General features: G+C 42.8%; 1 protein-coding gene across 1 annotated transcript; it reads right to left on the bottom strand.

The window, feature by feature from the left end:
- Nucleotides 1–962: 962 nt before the first annotated feature.
- Nucleotides 963–17,016, bottom strand: trmt44 (tRNA methyltransferase 44 homolog). The gene is made up of 11 exons (XM_061066214.1): nt 16,669–17,016; nt 15,285–15,402; nt 14,548–14,767; nt 14,357–14,425; nt 13,898–14,005; nt 12,187–12,258; nt 11,420–11,526; nt 10,889–11,072; nt 9,347–9,701; nt 2,324–2,440; nt 963–1,675 (listed from the first exon to the last, which is right to left on the bottom strand). Exons 1-11 carry the CDS (start codon nt 16,991–16,993, stop codon nt 1,425–1,427), a joined length of 1,926 nt encoding a protein of 641 aa, XP_060922197.1. The 5' UTR covers nt 16,994–17,016; the 3' UTR covers nt 963–1,424.
- Between the last annotated feature and the right edge of the window lie 1,788 nt (nt 17,017–18,804).

The following is an 18,804-nucleotide window of genomic DNA, read 5'->3' as shown; positions in this document are numbered from 1 at the left end:
GGGACACGGTGTCCGCCTCCACACGGCCGCCGAGAGACACTCACCTATCTTTTTGAGGGCGAGGATGGAGGAGGGGAGGTCCGTTGTAGAGAGGAATACTGCTTCCTCGTACTGAGCCTCCAACAGATCATGTTGATCCATCTTGAAGTTCGATGTGACGTAGGCGAGAGTACGGTGGCCCTGAAGGCTCAACGAACAGCAATTTAAAGGTCCCATCGTATGCCCATTTTACCTCAGTTGATATGGTTCCTTAGGATCTTAATGAAATGTCTGTAACCTATTTTGGTCAAAATACCACAAGGATCATGTAAAACAGCACCTTGTTACCCTGTCAAAAACAGTCCTCCTGAAATTGACTTCTTTTGAGTGCCCCCCCCCCCCCCCACCGCTGCAAAAAGGAAAAGCGCTGCAAATACCATAACTGAAAAATACGAAATACACACTTAATTGTGAAAAACGCTAGCTTGCTTTAACATTTGTATTACTTTCAGAACCATCATCAAGTAACGTTTGAGGACAAAAATAAATTATAAATTGTTTAATTAATGGTTAAACCAAGAAGTAAGCATATTAAGATGCAGTTGACAGCATTACTATTTTAAAATGTATACAGAACAGCAGAATACAATGTAACATGCTAACACAAACAAACCCCTGAAGAGGCTCATTGCTCCTCTCACCGCCCGGCTGTGGTCCGCGGGGGGGCTTTTACCATCTCTGACATTCGAGCCACAGGGCCGACAGCGAACCGTGTTCCAGAGACACAGTGGTGAGCGCTCGTCCAGAGGGGACGCCACGCAGCTCGTCCAGCTCACCCCTCAAGTCCTGCCAACAAATAATTAATGCCGCTAACATTTACTTCCCTCTGCCCTGTCTGTGAACCCTGAGGCAGCGGCCTGCATGCGCTGCATTAAATGTACAAGTGTAGAGGTGTAAATACGGAGAAACTATAAAAGTATGGATGTAGTTGATGGAAAAGTTGAAATGGTCAGACGTCATAAGCTTTAAACAAACACAAAGATGTTGCTCAGCCTCCACTTTAATATACAGTGAGAACAGATTGTTGACCTTTACAAAATTATGCTTCTTAAATGGAGCAAAAAGAAAAAGAAGCACTCAGTCCCCAGCAGTGAAACCTGAAGCAGCATCATATTTTGGCAGCTTCACACAGAATTCAAAAGGACACTGGGAAAAAACCTTGATTCCCAGAAATGATGTAACATCCCGTCAGTACGTCTTACACAGCTCTGACCAAATCCTCCTTCTCTTCACTGAGCTGCTCCAGGAGCTGGTTTATGTTATTTTTTTACAGCAGGTTATTCCACTGATGGACAGAGCTCTTACTTTTAATTAAAATGTAGTACCTCATTGTAGAGGTAATTCTTTGTTAATAAAATAACTGAATAAAAACGTTAAATTAGTGTTCATGAGGATTGACTGAATACAAAAGCTTCAAGTTTCATCTTCTTCAGCGGTCTGGTCGAGGGTCGGAGGTCATCGGCTCCGTGGGCGAAGGCACAGAGCTCCGCCTGCAGGGGGCAGCCCTGAGCGTGGTGGGCGTGAAACCAGCAGGGACGAGTTTTCAGGGCGCCGGGAGCAACAGGCTTCCTCTTGGCGTCGGACCTGAGCGTGTTCCCGTCCCGCCAGTCCCTGATCCGCACCCTCCCCCCTTCCACTGAGAGAGAAGGGACGACAGAAAGGTTCAAGAGCTTTTCAGAATCAGGTGCAGGAGTTATAAATGAGAAGATTTAGACCTTGGCTACACTATTATACATATTTTTTTGAATGGATGTTTTCCCCTCGGTTTTTAAACTAACCTCAGTCCACAGTGACCTTCGTTTTACAAAATATCTTCAGACAAGAACACAAATACTACAAATGCTCCAACAAGCATGCCGAGTCAGTAGAGGGCAAAATTTTAATACTCTGCTTTTCGTGTGTGAACAAGAGGCACAAACCTAAAAGAAAAAGTTTTGCAACATATCCACATAAGTGTGGACAGAGCCTGACTATCCTTGAATATTCCAGGTATTTGCTCAGTGCTGAACAATATTTACTGGTATTTGTAACTATTGTTGACTGTTAATACAGATTGACGATATGACAGCTGCCTAAAAGTTAAGCTAAACAGTCTTGATAACTACCATGTGGCTGGCTGCTCAAAAGGTCATACACCCTGTCACCTCCATGTTAGTGGATGGGACATGGACCAATATAAAAAGCTAAAAAACACATGAATCTATATTTTTCCAGTAAGTATGGTTTGGAAATGTATATATTGTTCTTGTTGACCGACTGGTTCAAAAGTGTGGCGTCGGACTACCTCTGAAGACTTGATGGTTGTTCTTGAGCAGCGTCTGAAGGCCTCCGCACTCCTTCTTCAGGAGCTGCAGGGTTTCCTGCTCCAGCAGCCCGGCCACCTCGCCCACTGAGAGGCTGCCTGAGGAAAGGAAGGAAGGAAAAGGGTGAAAGTCAGGTGGGACAAAAGAAATACCTCAGTCAGTGTCGTTCAGTGGGAAGTGTGAAGTGTGCTCAATTAAAGCTGCTCAAACAAGCTGTCAGCGCGACTAGCATTCATTTCACCGCTGCATCTTCCACTATCCGCTTCCAGTGCATGACTCATAGTCGTCACTCCTGCTCTGGGACACTTATTTTAGATACCAGAGAGCAACAAAAGGAGAAAGGGCGGATAGCGATATTCTTTTAGTGAATTTTCAGCAGATAATAACAAAAAGTTTCCCTTTTGTGTTCACGGCACGCGTCTGTGGGCTTCGTCTCATCACGAGATTCTCCGGCTTTACCCTTTTTCCCCCCAGAGGAGAATTCAATCAGCGCTGACCTTTGGTTCGCACAAATGACAATCTCCCTCCTCTTTCCTCTGACATATTGGAGAGGGACGCACCGCGGGATCTCTAACGCTCGCTGCTTTGTGTTGTGCCACAACAATATTTGACCCAAATCCGCAGACATCTTAATGTGATCTTCGTTGTGCTTTTACACCAAATCTCTGATGGCACCTCAGACAATTCCTGTCGGTTTAAGAGCTCGGCGGAGACGAGACGCTGTCAATTTGAAATGTATGAAGTCTGAACATCTGAACGAAGCTGACTTGGTTCAATTTAGCTGTTTTCTGAACAAGAGCTTGATGTTTTTCCTCATTTCTGCCACAGAAATTCATCAAAAATAAAAACACGTTCTGCACCAGAATACATCCAAAATTCAGCCGCTCAAGATGCCGACTTGATCCCCAACAACCGCAACACACTCCCACATTCGCAGGCGCCGCAGCAGCCAAACGCAGCCGTGTGCTGTGAGTGTGAAACTGGGCAGACTGCCCCCCCGCCACAGCCCAGACGCCAGGGAGCTCCGGGCCCTAATATAATATCAATACAGCGTTTAAAGCTGCCCTTTGCTGCCTGCAATGTTAATGGGGATTAATGGGAGAAGGGCAGTATTGATGGAGGAGACTCTGTTTGGACTCAGACCCGGCACAGATGATTATTAATGGCTCGGCTTGAGGTAGAGTTTGGACATGTTTAAGCTTGAATACCTGCCCCCCCCCCCAACAAGTGTGAAACGTGGCCAGCGACTGATTGCTTGTTGTGGAGGACGGGTTTTGCTGCTCGAGCCGTTTCAGAATCAGGCTGAGTGGAGGGAAATCAGCTCAGGAGATGCTGAGAGGTGAAAAAAAACATCTGAAGGGATCACAAGTGTAATACAGGTTCACTCGTGCTCCCATCATATTTTATTTTTAAACTTGGATATGCTTATAAATAGAAAGTAGAACAGTATATATAGAAATCTTTACCTTACATACTTTTTACTCCATTACATATATCCGCAAATACCTGTGCTTTCTATTCCTTTACACAGGAGTATTGTGTTATATGTTAATATTGTTTTTTAAATATTTTAAAAGATAATGAATAATGAGGGAGGGGGGATTGATGCACTGATCTATTCAGAACGAGCATCTGAGCAGAAGAATTACTTGTGAAGACCACCACTGAGATTTAGTCATAATTACGGATAAGATTGTTGCATTAGGGAGTAGGTTACACCCAGCAAGTACTTTTAATTCTTTAAATACATTTAAAAGCAAGTACATACTTGAGTTAATGAGGTACTGTGTACTGGAGAACATCCTCCACTTCTACACTATTACAGGATTAGAGTATTATAAGTGAGGCGTAATAATCATAAAGCAGGTTTGAGGATGAGAATGACAGAGGTGATGATGAAGCACAGATTACTGCGAGGACTTCTGGAGATTTCCAACCCTCAGATGATTTTTTAGCTCCGTGGAGCTTCAGTGTTGTGCGACACCTACTTTCCTTCTCAGCACGTTTACATAACGACGCGAGCTCAGTCAGCAGAACAGCGCCCATGAATTAATAACCCACAATGACACACAGCTGCAGCAGCAAGATTCACATATTCACACTTTTAACTGCTGTAGAGTCCAGTGAGCTGTGAAGCATTTTAACTTCAGAACACAGACTTCAGTGTGATGTAACAGCAGCAGTGCTCGTATTGATTCAACATTTCCGATATAGGTTCCAATACCAAAACAAAACCCTTATTGAGAGCTTTGACATATTCACCTGAGAAATATAAATGTGTTTTCACCATTTGGTTTTTATTTACTAAGATGGCAAAATGATCAACGCATATAAAGCTTTGACTAAAGTCTAAAGTTGGAGGAAACAAGTCTAAGAATCTGGCAAAGCTTTCAGGACAACATCTGAAACTTTAGGCCTTTTAATTCCCGCTGATGAAACAAAGCTGTAGACAATACTTTTAAGTACAAAACTGATCCATCTTTGTTAAAACGAGGTCAACATTGATGTTTCTTTAACTATTTAAAGCTTCGGTTTATCGCCTTCATAAATGACAGAAACCCATTTGTCCTGTTGGTTTTTGAATGTGTGTTTTAGACCAAGGACTTGATAGAAAGATGGACTCTCCCACTTTTCAGAAATGAAGCCAAAATATTCCGTATGCCTGTCGGGGGGGTGTCATGTCGTCCATCTTTCTGTGCAGTCCATGGTTTTAGACAAACTGATGTTCCGACAAGATTACTGGCTTATCAAGATTTATCCAGGAAGTTATATATCCAAAAGTCTACCCCTGAGTTTCCTTTAAATATCAAAAAATGAAAAGATTATAATATCAAATAAAGTTTCCTTTGATCTAGGAAGACTGAAATCAAAGGATTCATGGTCCATGTATGTCCGCGTTACAGAACATCGTGTTTTAATGGCGTGTAATCAAACTTTCACGCCACGCCACGGTCACACCGTGTGACGAAAAATAAATCCGTCAGTCAGTTTTTATCTCCATCTAGTTGATCCGATGAAAACCCTGTTACAAGCACATCAAAGAAAAATTGTGGAATATGGCCAAAATGGCCACTAAATGCAAAATAGCAGGCTTCCTGTTTTGCACCTACATACTTTTTTGTTTGTCTGGTCATGATACAACTGTATATTGATTTTTGTGAAGACCGGTCAATGTGAACACATTCCGGGGGTCTCGGGGGCACTGTTGAGCCATTTTGCGATGCCCATTGAAAATTCCTTCAGAATACATAAATTTTCACCACTTTCTAACTTTCTGCAAATTTTGGTAAGAATTTGAGCATGTTAAAGCCCTCAAAAAGCCAATTAATTTGCCTGTATAATAATAATAATAATAATAACTGGGGGCTGCTGCACGGTGTCTGGGGGCCGCTCCACAGTGTCTGGGGGCCGCTGCACGGTGTCTGGGGGCCGCTGCACGGTGTCTGGGGACCGCTGCACGGTGTCTGGGGGCCGCTGCACGGTGTCTGGGGGCCGCTGCACGGTGTCTGGGGGCAGCTGCACGTTGTCTGGGGACCGCTGCACGTTGCCTGGGGGCCGCTGCACGGTGTCTGGGGGCAGCTGCACGTTGCCTGGGGACGAATGCATGTTGTATTGGGACCACTGCATGTTGCCTAGGGGCCGCAGCTCGTTGTCTGGGGGCCACTGCATGTTGCCTAGGGGCCGCAGCTCGTTGTCTGGGGGCCAGTGCATGGTGTCTTGGGGCAGCTGCACGTTGTCTGGGGGCAGCTGCACGTTGCCTGGGGACGAATGCATGTTGTATTGGGACCACTGCATGTTGCCTAGGGGCCGCAGCTCGTTGTCTGGGGGCCACTGCATGTTGCCTAGGGGCCGCAGCTCGTTGTCTGGGGGCCACTGCATGGTGTCTGGGGACCACTGCACGTTGCCTGGGGACCACTGCACGGTGTCTGGGCGCAGATGCACATTGTCTGGATCCACGTTGTTTGGTTGCTGCTCCATGTTGTCTGTTGCTCTATCTTGTCTTTATGCTGACTTTCACTGTATCGCTTTTGTCCTGTGTCACTGTGTGTTCTGGTTTTGTGTTGCTTTCATCAAATCTTTCTAGAGCTGCACGTTGTCGGGTTGCCTCCAAGATACATGAAATGTTTAATGCATAAACATTGAAGACCTTTAATGTCTTTAATGTATATGCAAATGTTTATGTATTTTATCGTAAAGATCCTTTACATATGATGTCTTTCATCCAACACAAACTTCCTTTGATGTGGCTTGTAAGATCACAGACCTCCCTTGCTACACTGGCCTGCATACTTTAACAACATGATTAATGTTCATCCAGTTTTACATTTTACCACAAATATTCAAAGGAATGTATTTGAGTTAATTCTGGAATTAATTCAAGACAGATCTATTGTTATTAATTATTACTACATGTATTAAATTAAAAGGGTAAGACCGGCACTAAATCCTATCCTTTTTTTTTAATTTATCCATGCATTTGTGAGATATTTTACACACACACACACACACACACACACCACACACACACACACACACACACACACACACACACACACTATCTGCTTAGTGAGGACAGAGTAAAAACACCTACAAAGTTAGGACCAGCAGTTCTACTTTACGCTAGCCGGCCCCCCGGGCTCCACCGGCCGCTCGTGAGCTAACGCTAGCCGGGAAGCCGGGGATCCGGGCTCTCTCGCTCCCTGGAGCCGGTGAGATGATGGTGGGGGGTGGTCCAAGGCCATGTAGCGAGACTCCCTACATGGGCATGGTGTGACTATTACGTATTTTTTGCTCGTAATCCCATTCAACGCACTCTAGCGTATCGTTTCTGACATGAGGAACCACAACAAATCGCGGGAGTTGTTTTTTTCCAGAGTTTTTGGGACAGTAGACATGCCAGATACCCACATTAACGTGTAGAAGCACTACAAAAGTGGAATTTTCATAATATGGGCCCTTTAAGAACGTCTTTTTTTTGAAAGACTGAGTGAGGACCAGGCACTGAATATTGACTCTGTAATGTCCGGGGGTGTGTAGGATTCAATTGCTTGACTCGGAGACAGAGATGATAATTAATTACTTTTACTGGAAGATATCATACACGGAGTGGCAGTCCAGTAACAACACAAATCCAATTGAAAATTCCTTCAGAATACGTAAATTTTCACCACTTTCTAACTTTCTGCAAATTTTGGTAAGAAGTTGAGCATGGTAAAGCCCTCAAAAAGCCAATTCATTTGCCTGAATAATAATAATAAAAATAATCCTTACAATTTCAATAGGGTCTCACCTGACCTTTGATGTCAGTGCTCGGGCCCTAACAAGACATAAAGTTTCCTTTGATCTAGGTAGACAGACACTGCAGGAGTGGAGTTGTTTGTTTACGGCTCAGCATCAAAGGATTCATGGTCCAAGTATGTCCGCGTTACAGAACATCGTGTTTTAATGGCGTGTAATCAAACTTTGTAGCCACGCCACGGCCATACCTTGTGACGAAAAATCTATCCCTGTCAGTTTTTATCTCCATCTTGTTGTGCTGACACTCATCTCAATTTGAAGTTGATCCGATGAAAGCCCTGGTGCAAGTACATCAAAGAAAAAATGTGAAAGTGGCCACTAAATGCAAAATAGCAGGCTTCCTGTTGTGTTTTTCCAATTGCACCTACAAACTTTTTTGTTTGTCTGGTCATGATACATCTGTATATTGATTTTTGTGAAGACCGGTCAATGTGAACACGTTCCAGGGGTCTCGGGGGGCACCGTTGAGCCATTTTGCAATGCCCATTGAAAATTCCTTCAGAATGCACATTTTGGTAAGAAGTCGAGCATGGTAAAGCCCTCAAAAAGCCAATTCATTTCCCTGAATAATAATAATAAATAATCCTAACAATTTCAATAGGGTCTCACCTGACACATTGATGTCAGTGCTCGGGCCCTAATAATAATATCCATCGCACTCTTTGAAGCTGCACTGAAAATAGACTGGATCTCAGAGGCCTCTCCGGGACTCTGAGGCCACCGTGGTTCTATTCAATATCAGCTGGCTCGGCCTGGTTCTGCCCTTTGTTCTTACAAAGCAGATAACTGGTAGGAATACCTCAATACAAATGCACACTCATGCATAAATCATCGACGGCGGTGCATTATTCATCGAGTCATCTCTATACCGGGGAACGCTCTCCCTTTATTCGCTCTCCCTCATATTTTTTCTATCTCTAATTTCAGCCCTGACATCCTGACAGACAATTTTCTGTTTTAATCATAGTAGTCCTCGTCTCCTTATCTCGTTGGTATGCCGTGTGTGTGTGTGTGTGTGTGTGTGTGGCGGCGGGGGGGTGCAGTGCCACTGACAAAGGTGATGCGTGGGCGGTGTGTGTATGTGCGAGCGAAGCAGTGCGTCTGTATACGTGTGTGATGCAGCGTGCGGCACTCTCAGTACCGAGCGGCGCAGGAGGTGGCAGACTGGCGAGATGCGGAGTTCAAAGTGGCAATCGACAGGGGGGGGGGGCAGTGTGGTGATGAGAGGTGGGGGGGGGGATCAGACGAGAGGTTCAGACTTCAGAAGCTGCCACATGTGCGACGGAGCAACTAGAAAATGTGTTTTGAGGCGCTGACGAGGAATGTGCGAGGTGTACAGGTGACATCTTTACTGCCACCCACAGGCCAACTACAGTCACTGCAGGTTTACAAAAATGAGTTAAAAGGAATAGTATAATAGCATAATAATATGCTGAGATACAGAAAATCACAAACACTCAAATGTCGGTTTAACACAAGGCTACAAGCAGCAGCAGATCATGAGCATTCTCTGACTCTCCGACCCCATCGTCGGAAGCTGCAACTGGAGCTATCCCTGTTTTTGCTACCAAGGGCTAGCTGGCTAACGTAAACATTGCTCTTGTGCTACTGGAACAATATCAACTCAGGTTTTTACTATAACAGCTCGGATTGATGTCACATCGAAAAACCTGAGTACTTCTGATTCTTTGCGTGTTGCGGTTTACCTCCTCGGTTCCAGTCGCCATGGCGCCCACCGCCGTCCTCCACAGTCATTCCCAGAAGGCTCTTAGCGACCTGCAGGACAACGCCGTCGACAAAGTCCCGGGGGAGCGAGGCGCAGTTCCGTACCACTTCCACCCTGTCCCGCGGCTGGAACCCGGCTCCCCAGCTGCTCCCGCTGGTAATGTCACTGTCTGCGTTCCCATGGCAACAGTCGCAATCGTTCTTGATGTCTGACCTTTGATCTGCGACCCCAGGTGTTGTCTGTCGGCTCTGGACGTAATGAGCTCTCCGCTGCTCGGCCGCTGCCTCGGCCTCTGCAGATTGGGGGTAGTTCCTGGACTTTCCTACTAAACACACCTGCAGGAAGAAGGGCTGAATGTCAGGGAACCAGAAACTCAGAGCAGAAACACAACTCACGGATTTCCAATAAGTGACAAGAAGAATTAGGACAAACAGAATACAATGTTAATACAACAAATGTGGATACAGAGGGGGGGATCTACTTGTCTATTGGGAAACCCCATCAGATAATTACTGATTTCTACTGTGAACCTTTATTTCAAATTTCTAGAAAACATCTTAATGGCCCTTTATGATCGTATTGTGGAGAAAACCAATGAATCCCTGTAAGGAGCTTTTCATCGCCCACTAACAAGAGTTAGAACCCACGAACATGTAGTGTACACATCAAACGATTAGATTTACATTCAGTTTATTCATATTATTTGTCATGTTTTCATATTCGTTCCCTCATCATGTGTAAACAGTTGCATCACGTCCTCTGGAGGCTCCTAAAAGTTGACTCTGTTGTGACAGGAATGTTAACGACAGCCCCTCAGAATAGTTAAGTGTAATTTTATTTTGTGTGCCAATTCCAGCAAATGACTGTGAAGTCCAAAGCTGTTTGTGCCAAAAACTATGAGATGATGGGACTTATGGTTTTGGATTCCGATGTGAAGAGCTTTAAACATGTTGTACGAGTTACAGCTCATCAGCAGCAGGCAGCACCACACCTGAACCCCTGTGTTAAACCTGGGACTGGGAGCATTCATTCAGCACCAGCACATTGAGAAAATCTAATTGTCTATCGAACCTGAGAGCTCATTTTACATCTGTGACAACAAATACGACTAAAAATCCATATTGATTTTCTATTATATCTCACTTTTTCAAGTATGGATATTAATTTGGCATTACCTTTATTTATAAATGGCATTAAACCTTACTTGTTATTTGTTTTTCTTCAGCATTGGTTAAATTAATGGACCAAACAATTACCGAATGAATCAAAAAAATACTTGATTATTATGAATATATCCATAGTAGCAGCCGTGAGTTTTCTTGACGTGGGCATTTCATGTACCAGGAGGAATCTGATGACAAATGCTGTCTAGTTGCATTATGGGAAGTGTAGGATCCAGGGATTTTGGGGGGTGAACCAAACTAGAGACAAACAGTCAGGATACAAACTATGACTAATGCTTCTTTTTAAAATGATAGGAAGTTAAATACATAAGCTGAAGTAGGTCATGTGACTGACTTACCCGTTTGGTGGATGGTATCCTCAGGCAGTCTTCCTCGGTGTTGAAGCCACTGACTTGGCTGAGCTCTGTGATGAAATCGATGTATTCTTTATACTGAGACTTCTTGCACTGGCGACGCTGGTACTTTCCGAAGAAGTCGAAGAAGCAGCAGGGGAGCACAAAGTACCGGCAGGAGTAAGACGACCTGCGGCGTGAGAGCACAACACAGATTATTCCTCCCAGTGCCAGAGAAAACAAAGGTCATTAATCTTTACCTAGAGCTGCTTATGCTCATTTAAGTGTTTTCACAACTGCTTGAACGGAAACTGTTCAGACCTGAGAGATTATCATTGTAGTCACAACAATGGAAAAAGCAGGTTACTCAGACTGAGGCTCAGCACCGCCATCCGGTGGTTGTCTTGATAAACACACATGTGAGCTGCCACACACACATATTCACACATTCTCCCTCCCCTGATGATGTTATTCCAAACTTGAGAGATCAGCTGGCACTCGAGCGGCTGAGTGCGATTGTGTCTGCTGATGACTCGCCTGGCTGCTATAATGGGGATCCAGGGTGTGAGCTCGTCCGAGTGGTTCCCAATCAGCCAGTCCGCGCCCGGGAATAAGGAGCTCTCACCGGGAGTAATTGCCTTTTCCTGAAATAGCAGAAATGATGAGAAGGGACGAAGACACACTGTACATTGGCCTGATTCGATTCTGCATCACTTAATGGGAACGGTCTAAAAAAGGGGAAAACTTTTAATAAATCACACAACTGTCAATTTGATATTCATGAGAACTTATTTAGTGTTTGTGGGACACCAGTATTAAAAATAATGAGATTTCTGTGACGCTCACAAAGCTTCTAAAAGAAGGTTTAAGTAGTGCACTGTTTCGTTTCCAAAGTTAAGACTGAACTTATAGTCTAATACTAATGACACTAACCAAAGAATCAATGACTTAGTTAGTTGACTTAACCATAGTATTTTATTGAATCGTCAAAAATGATTGTTTATGACCTTTTCCCTTGTATTACTGTAAATATATATGCATATTTATTTCATTCTTATCTATTTATTTTTTTCTTTCAATGTATTAACTCTTCAATGTATCAACTCTTCATTGTACCCTCGGCACCATTGTAAATGAGGGTCTTATTCCTCGATGTGTTTTCCGAGGCTTAAATAAATAATCAATCAAATGATTCAATGGTATAAATCAGTTCCATCACAGGATACAAATCCTCTGTTTCATGTTAAAACTTAATAAACTTGATTATGTTCACAGTTAATCTTGGTCACGCTTGACCCGCTCACCTCCAGCAGGGTCTTTTCTCCGTACATGTCCCAGATCTTCCTCCTCCGGACGTCCAGGCCCTTCCCCGGGTGCTGCAACACAAGAAGGCGTGACGGTGAGCGACTTAATCAACCACGACTAGGAGGCACGGCGTGTCATTTTTCAATTAATCCTGTCCTGGTTTGAGACTGGACATAAAGACGACACGGTGGTGTGGATGTGATTCATTCAGAGACATGAGTCCCTCTAACCTGGGCTCCCACCAGCTCCGTGTCATTGATTAAGCTGCTGCTGAAGAGACAGATAATTGAAAGACCTCTGGCTTTGAGGAGACAGTTTTTTTAATATGACCAAGTTTATCTGGAGTTTATAATTTAACAGTTATTTCTCATTAATCTCTCAATCCTCCATTATTCAACAGAGAGCGAGTGTGAAATGCAATTATACATAAATCTAGTTTAAAGTATTAATTGATTTTTTTTAGATTAAAATCATGAACCTGGATATGAGCATAATCAGAATCAGAATCAAAAGGTATTTATTGCCAAGTAGGTTTACACCTACCTGGAATTTGCTCTGGTTATTGGTGCATACAATGAACATAGAAACATAAAAACAACACACATAAGAAAAAAAAAAAACAACAATATATAAAATAAAGATATAAAAGATAAAAGATATAAAAAATAAAGTAAAAAGTGAAATGCAAAATGCAAAACAGTAGAACAGTGTCAAATTGCAATATGCAATATGCAGCAATATAATATAATATGTGTTAATTTAACTCATCCTTGAGGTGTGGGGGCAGAATAAAAGTCCATAAAATGTCTCTTTAAAGATTAGGGTTGCAAAGGGGCGGAAACTTTCTGGTAAATTTCCGGAAACTTTCCAGAACTTTCCATGGGAAGTTAAGCTCGGAGATATTGGGAATTTTGAAAAAAAAAAATTAAACGCTGAGCAATAAAAACATCATTCAAAACTCTATTTTAAAGATGTATGGAATGCAGCACACACTGCACGTTTCAACCCTCCACTGTGCATTCTTCCATCACATGCACAGATAACTCCCAGCATCCTTCACTCTACAGCAGGGCTATTGAGGCCTGCTGTAGTGTGCAGGACTAGTCAGGTAAGTTTCAATGATATTACTGGGGAAAATATATTAGCATGCTGATTGAGGATTGTTCATCTGTTCATCTAGCCTATTTCTATTCAGTTATCTATTGATTTTTTACAGACGATTCCAATTGTTTGGCTAACTATTTATATCTCTGGCATTGCATTAGTGTTTTTTTACATAATTTTTCTCATCTTATTCTACAGAACAATGACACGTGCACTCTCTCATGTGTGGAGACATTACCCCATCCAATGTAGAAGGAAAGGCTGTGTACATTTGCAAATACTGTGCAACAACCTATGTTAAGAATGACACAACGATGCAGAAGCGTATAGTCAAGTGCCCAAAGTTTCCTCAGGGCTCAAATCAGCCTATGACAAAACAAAATGTTTATATTTATGTCTGTATATGACAAGGTAAATACAGTTAGTATAAATTACCCACAAAATTTCCAGTTTATTCTTGTTAATTCCCGTTAATTCCCGTATATTCCCGGATATTCCCATGGAAAGTTTCCAACTTTGAATATTCCCGGAATTTTGCAACCCTATTAAAGATTGAATGTGTTCATGAACTGATCATCTTTAAAAGAACACTCGTCCCTCACTCACCCCTTCACAGGTCAGGATGTGGACCAGGAGGCCGTTTCCACAGCCGAGGTCCACGAAGGACTGTCGGGCGGTGAGACCTTTCTCCTCCCGCTCCTCGGCCCACAGCACCTGCACAGAGACATGAGGGCTCTCCATCACTCGGGTGAAAAGCAATTTACAACCGCAGCTCGACACTTGCTGCAGCTGCTGCTCCTGACTCCCGTTCACCTGCCTCTGGCATGACACACAGATTGATCTGCTGGGTCAACGCCATTTCTCACACTGAAATTGATTGACCCACTTCTGGCTGCATGACCTGAGAACACGTGTCGGGTAGAAATGATTTTCACCCACAACAAACGAGTATGCTCATCTAAAGCTTTGGTGCACAAACACACACGAGACATATGGATTGTAAAAGAAGTCATTTTTTAAAGTCAATCTTCTGAGTGTATTTGACCCACTCAGGTCTCAACCCACCAGGAGATATGTCGCTATGGCAACGTCTTCATAGACGAACTTCTCGGGATCTGTCACCTCAGGCCAAACCTGAGAAAACACATATCCACAGACACACACAAAGCGTCAGCTAAATGAAATGTAATGTAATGTAATTAACAACTCCAGAGTCAACACTCCACAGACACACTCAGCGTGTCCTCTCTCTTCACCTTGACCATGGACTTGTACTTGTCCTTCAACTGCTGGTACACCAGGCTGTACTTCTCCACGGGCAGCAGCGACAGGGTGCTCTTGAACTCGCTGGTCCTGCACTCGCTGCCCCAGCGCACCAGCTTGGGCAGGAGGTCAGAAGTCAGCCACGGCAGCCGGGGGTACACCACGCCGTCGGAGAACCACATGTCCGGGGTCAGGACGTGCAGCTCCAAGGACCTGATTCAAGATTCAAGATTTTTATTGTCAAATGAACAGAGATAACATGAAGTAGTCACTGTCAATGAAATGCTTGGGTCACACACTCTCTTTAAGCAATGCTCATTAATTTCAACCCGAAAAAATAAAATAAAAAAATAGAAATAGTATAAAATAGAATAAAAAAGAATAAAATAGAATAACAATGAAACAGAATATCAAAAATTTTAAATAGAAAATAAAATATATACATCTAAATATATATCTTTACAGATGAATGTTCAATTTGTGCAGTAGTGCAAATTTTCAAATATGCTTGTTATGGTGCTGGTGCAAATATGCAAATATTCCAGGGTGCTGGTTTGGTGGAGTTATTGCAGTTCAGAGGAGTTTAAAAGAGGAAAACCAGCGATGTAGCTTCTTCTTTCTTACTTCCTAATATCAACATCAACCTTAATATCGTTATCAATGTTCTAATATTCATGTACGTCAGACACGGAGGTCCAGGATGAGATGTGTGAAATGTCTTGAGCCTCACCATCCCTCAGAGTCGTGGCTGCAGAGCTGAATCTGATAAACGTTGCTCTTCTTCAGGGACACTCGTCCTTCTGCGTCCTCCTCCAGGGGAAGAAACGTCACCTGCTGTCTGTCAAAGTCTGAACAACACAAACACACACACAACAAGTCTTAGAGTTAGGGTTGCAAAGGGGCGGAGAGTTTCCGGTAAATTTCCAGAAACTTTCCGGAAACTTTCCATGGGAAGTTAAGCTCGGGAATTTTGTAAAAAATAAAAAATAAACTACGCAAATTAAACGCTGAGCAATAAAAACATAATTCAAAACTCTATTTTAAAGATGTATGGAATGCAGCACACGCTGCATGTTGAGTTTCAACCCTCCACTGTGCATTCTTCCATCACATGCACAGATCATTCCCAGCACCCTTCCCACTACAGCAGTGCTATTGAGGCCTGCTACCTGCTAACTATTTATATCTCTGGCATTGCATTAGTGTTTTTTTACAAACTTTTTTCTAATCTTATTCTACAGAACAATGCCACGTGCACTCTCTCATGTTCGGAGGCATTTCACCCCATCCAATGTAGAAGGAAAGGCTGTGTACATTTGCAAATACTGTGCAAAGACCTATGTTAAGAATGACACAACGATGCAGAAGCATATAGTCAAGTGCCCAAAGTTTCTTCAGGGCTCAAATCAGCCCATAAAAAAACAAAATGTTTATATTTATGTCTGTATATGACAAGCTAAATACAGTTAATATACATTAACCACAAAATTTCCAGTTTATTCCCGTTAATTCCCATTAATTCCCATTAAGTCCTGTTAATTCCCATATATTCCCTTATCAACAAGGCCCGGGACCCCCACCTGACTCGGACTTTTATTCCACCCCCACACCTCTAGGATGTGTTAAATTAACACATAATATTATATCATATTATATTATACTGCATTACATTGCATATTGCAATATGACACTGTTCACTGTTTTGCATTTAGCATTTTATTTTTTACTTCACTTCTTATATTTTTTATATATTTTTATTCAGCAATGTTTATCTCAAAATACTTTGTATAAATATTGGTAAAAAGTGAGTAAATAAGAAGTAAACAGTGAGTAAATATATACTGGTTTCCCATTTTTCATTGCTCTCCTATGCATGTTGTATTTATTGCGTTTCCATGTTTTATGTTTCTATGTTCATTGTTTGCACCAATAACCAGAGCAAATTCCTTGTATGTGTGAAAGTACTTGGCAATAAAATACTTCTGATTCTGATTTTCCCATGGAAAGTTTCCAACTTTGAATATTCCCGGAATTTTGCAACCCTACTTAGAGTAGACACACAACAACAGACCTTCTCCCTCTTCTCCCTCTCCTCCATCTCCTCCATCTCTCACCTCTCAGGACGACTTCTCTCCTCAGCTTTGACCCATCACTGACTTTGGGGATGAAGGTCCTGACGCTGGAGGAGCAGCTGGTGTCCCTGTCGTGTGTCCGTGCAGGTGAGACCCTGCAGGTGAGGAAGGACAACACATCCGGGTCCTGGGGGACATCCAGCAGGAGGGACACGTCCTCAGCGTCTTTCGCCTCCGTCTCTTTAGCTCCACACAGACGCTTGTTGACGACGTGAGGTTTCTCCACCCACACCCCCACCGCAGACCAGAAGCCCCCCGGGAGGGTCGCACAGTCCGAGGAGAACTTCACGTCCGAGAGCTTCGGCATGGCTGCACTCAGCCGGCAGCCATGTGTTTACACTCAGAGGGAGCACTTCCGGGTACTTTTATTTTGTATGCGCAAAGAAGGAAGGAAGTTGGTGATTGAACTGCCTTTCAAAATAAGTCTTTGTTTTACAGGATCACATTTATCTATAAAAATCTTTATGTCTTGCTGTTTTTTTAAATATTCATTTGATTTTAAAAAGAAAGAAATATATCGTCAACTAATGATGACGTTTCGTCGCTGATGAATGCTATTACAGTGAGGAGGCAGTAGGGGGTGCTGTTGGTGTTATTATCTTTTAGCACTATGTTATTTTAATCATTTTAAATCATATTTATTATTTTGTTCTAATAAATATTTTAGATTTTATATAACTTTCTTTATATTTTAATTATTTCTTTATTTTTGTTCCCTTGAATTGTGTTTTGAAAGGTCTGATAAAAATAATGTTATTATTATTAGTAGTAGTAGTAGTTGTTACTTTTGTAGCATTTTATGTTTTATTTTTTTTAGTTTTCACTCTTTTCTTATATTTAACACTCTATAACAAGTTTATATTTCTGCTCTAATGTTATCTGGTTTCCTATTGTTTGCCTTCAAATCTTTATTTTCAAAGGGATACTGCTTAAATTAGTTTTTTGGAGCTGTAACTAAATTATATGACTGTTCTTTGATGAAATGTTGGATTCTTTCTGTTGTTCTTACCCTTATTTGTCAAATAATGCAAACTTACGCCCTCTATTCTCCTGTCGTCTTACCAGTATCTAATTCCCTTCTCGTTCATTTCACAGGAACCTTTATAGGACAATGACAGTGGACGATTTTCACAGGGAGAAAAACGACCCTCAGGCAGCACCGCTTCATAACTCTGTCATTTACGACTGTGAGAACGCTGCTACTCGCTCTCAGCTCAATGCACATAGCTTATACACACATAGGTCCTGTCCCTTCACCTCCGGCCTTCCCCGTGTCTCAGACAACCTTCCCACACTGTCAGCTGACACTCAAATAACTAGATGACAGTTTGCTGTAAAAAAATGTCTGTTGGGTTAAGTTGTGACGCTGAGGTTCAGTCAACACTGTTGTTTGTGGTGTTTGTTGGCTGAAGCCCTGCTGTCATAATTATCAATAATGGTATATGACGAGGAAAACATGTTTGACACCTTGTGAGAAAAAAATTGAACTCCCAAAGTAAAACACCTTCTGTGTGCCTCTTGGCCTCTGACAACTTTCGTTCAAAGTGCATGAAAAGAAGCGTAAGCGGATCCCCGGGGCCGCTCCTGTTTCCAGCCTCCTTTTGAGTGGCAGAAATCCATTGTGTGGGCGTTGAGCAATTCAGGCGGGCAGGGAGGAGCGAGCATGCGCGATGCAGATACTGTACCAGGAAGTGCAAAGTGCAAATAGGTCCTCCACTCTGCTGCCTGCAGGTTTGTTTCACATTCAAATGTCTGGGGGGAGGGAGGGGGAGAAAATAGAAATCCTGTCAGACTCGTTCTGCAGCGAGGAGGAATGAAGGAGCGAAAGACAGAAGACGAAAACCATCTGAGTTTCTTGACTTGAGTCACAGTTCAGTGCCGGTTTCGTCTGAGGTCAAACGCAGGCCAGACGGGTCAATGGAGAGAGTTCATCATGTTATTTACAGTAAATTCAGTAATCATTTCCACCTTAGCTCTGACTAATAAATCGTCATCACAATAATAATAACAAGTTCCAGTAAATTATCCTGTGAAGTCAGAAGACAATCAACTTATTACAGCTTTAAAGCTCCAGGGACCAGTTTATTAGGCACACCCAGTCATATGTTCACAGTTTCC

The sequence above is a fragment of the Limanda limanda genome, chromosome 22, assembly GCF_963576545.1.
Source record: "Limanda limanda chromosome 22, fLimLim1.1, whole genome shotgun sequence".
Classification (NCBI taxonomy): Eukaryota; Metazoa; Chordata; class Actinopteri; order Pleuronectiformes; family Pleuronectidae; genus Limanda; species Limanda limanda.
Note: the sequence above shows the minus strand (reverse complement) of the source record. Positions and strands in the feature narration are given on the sequence as shown.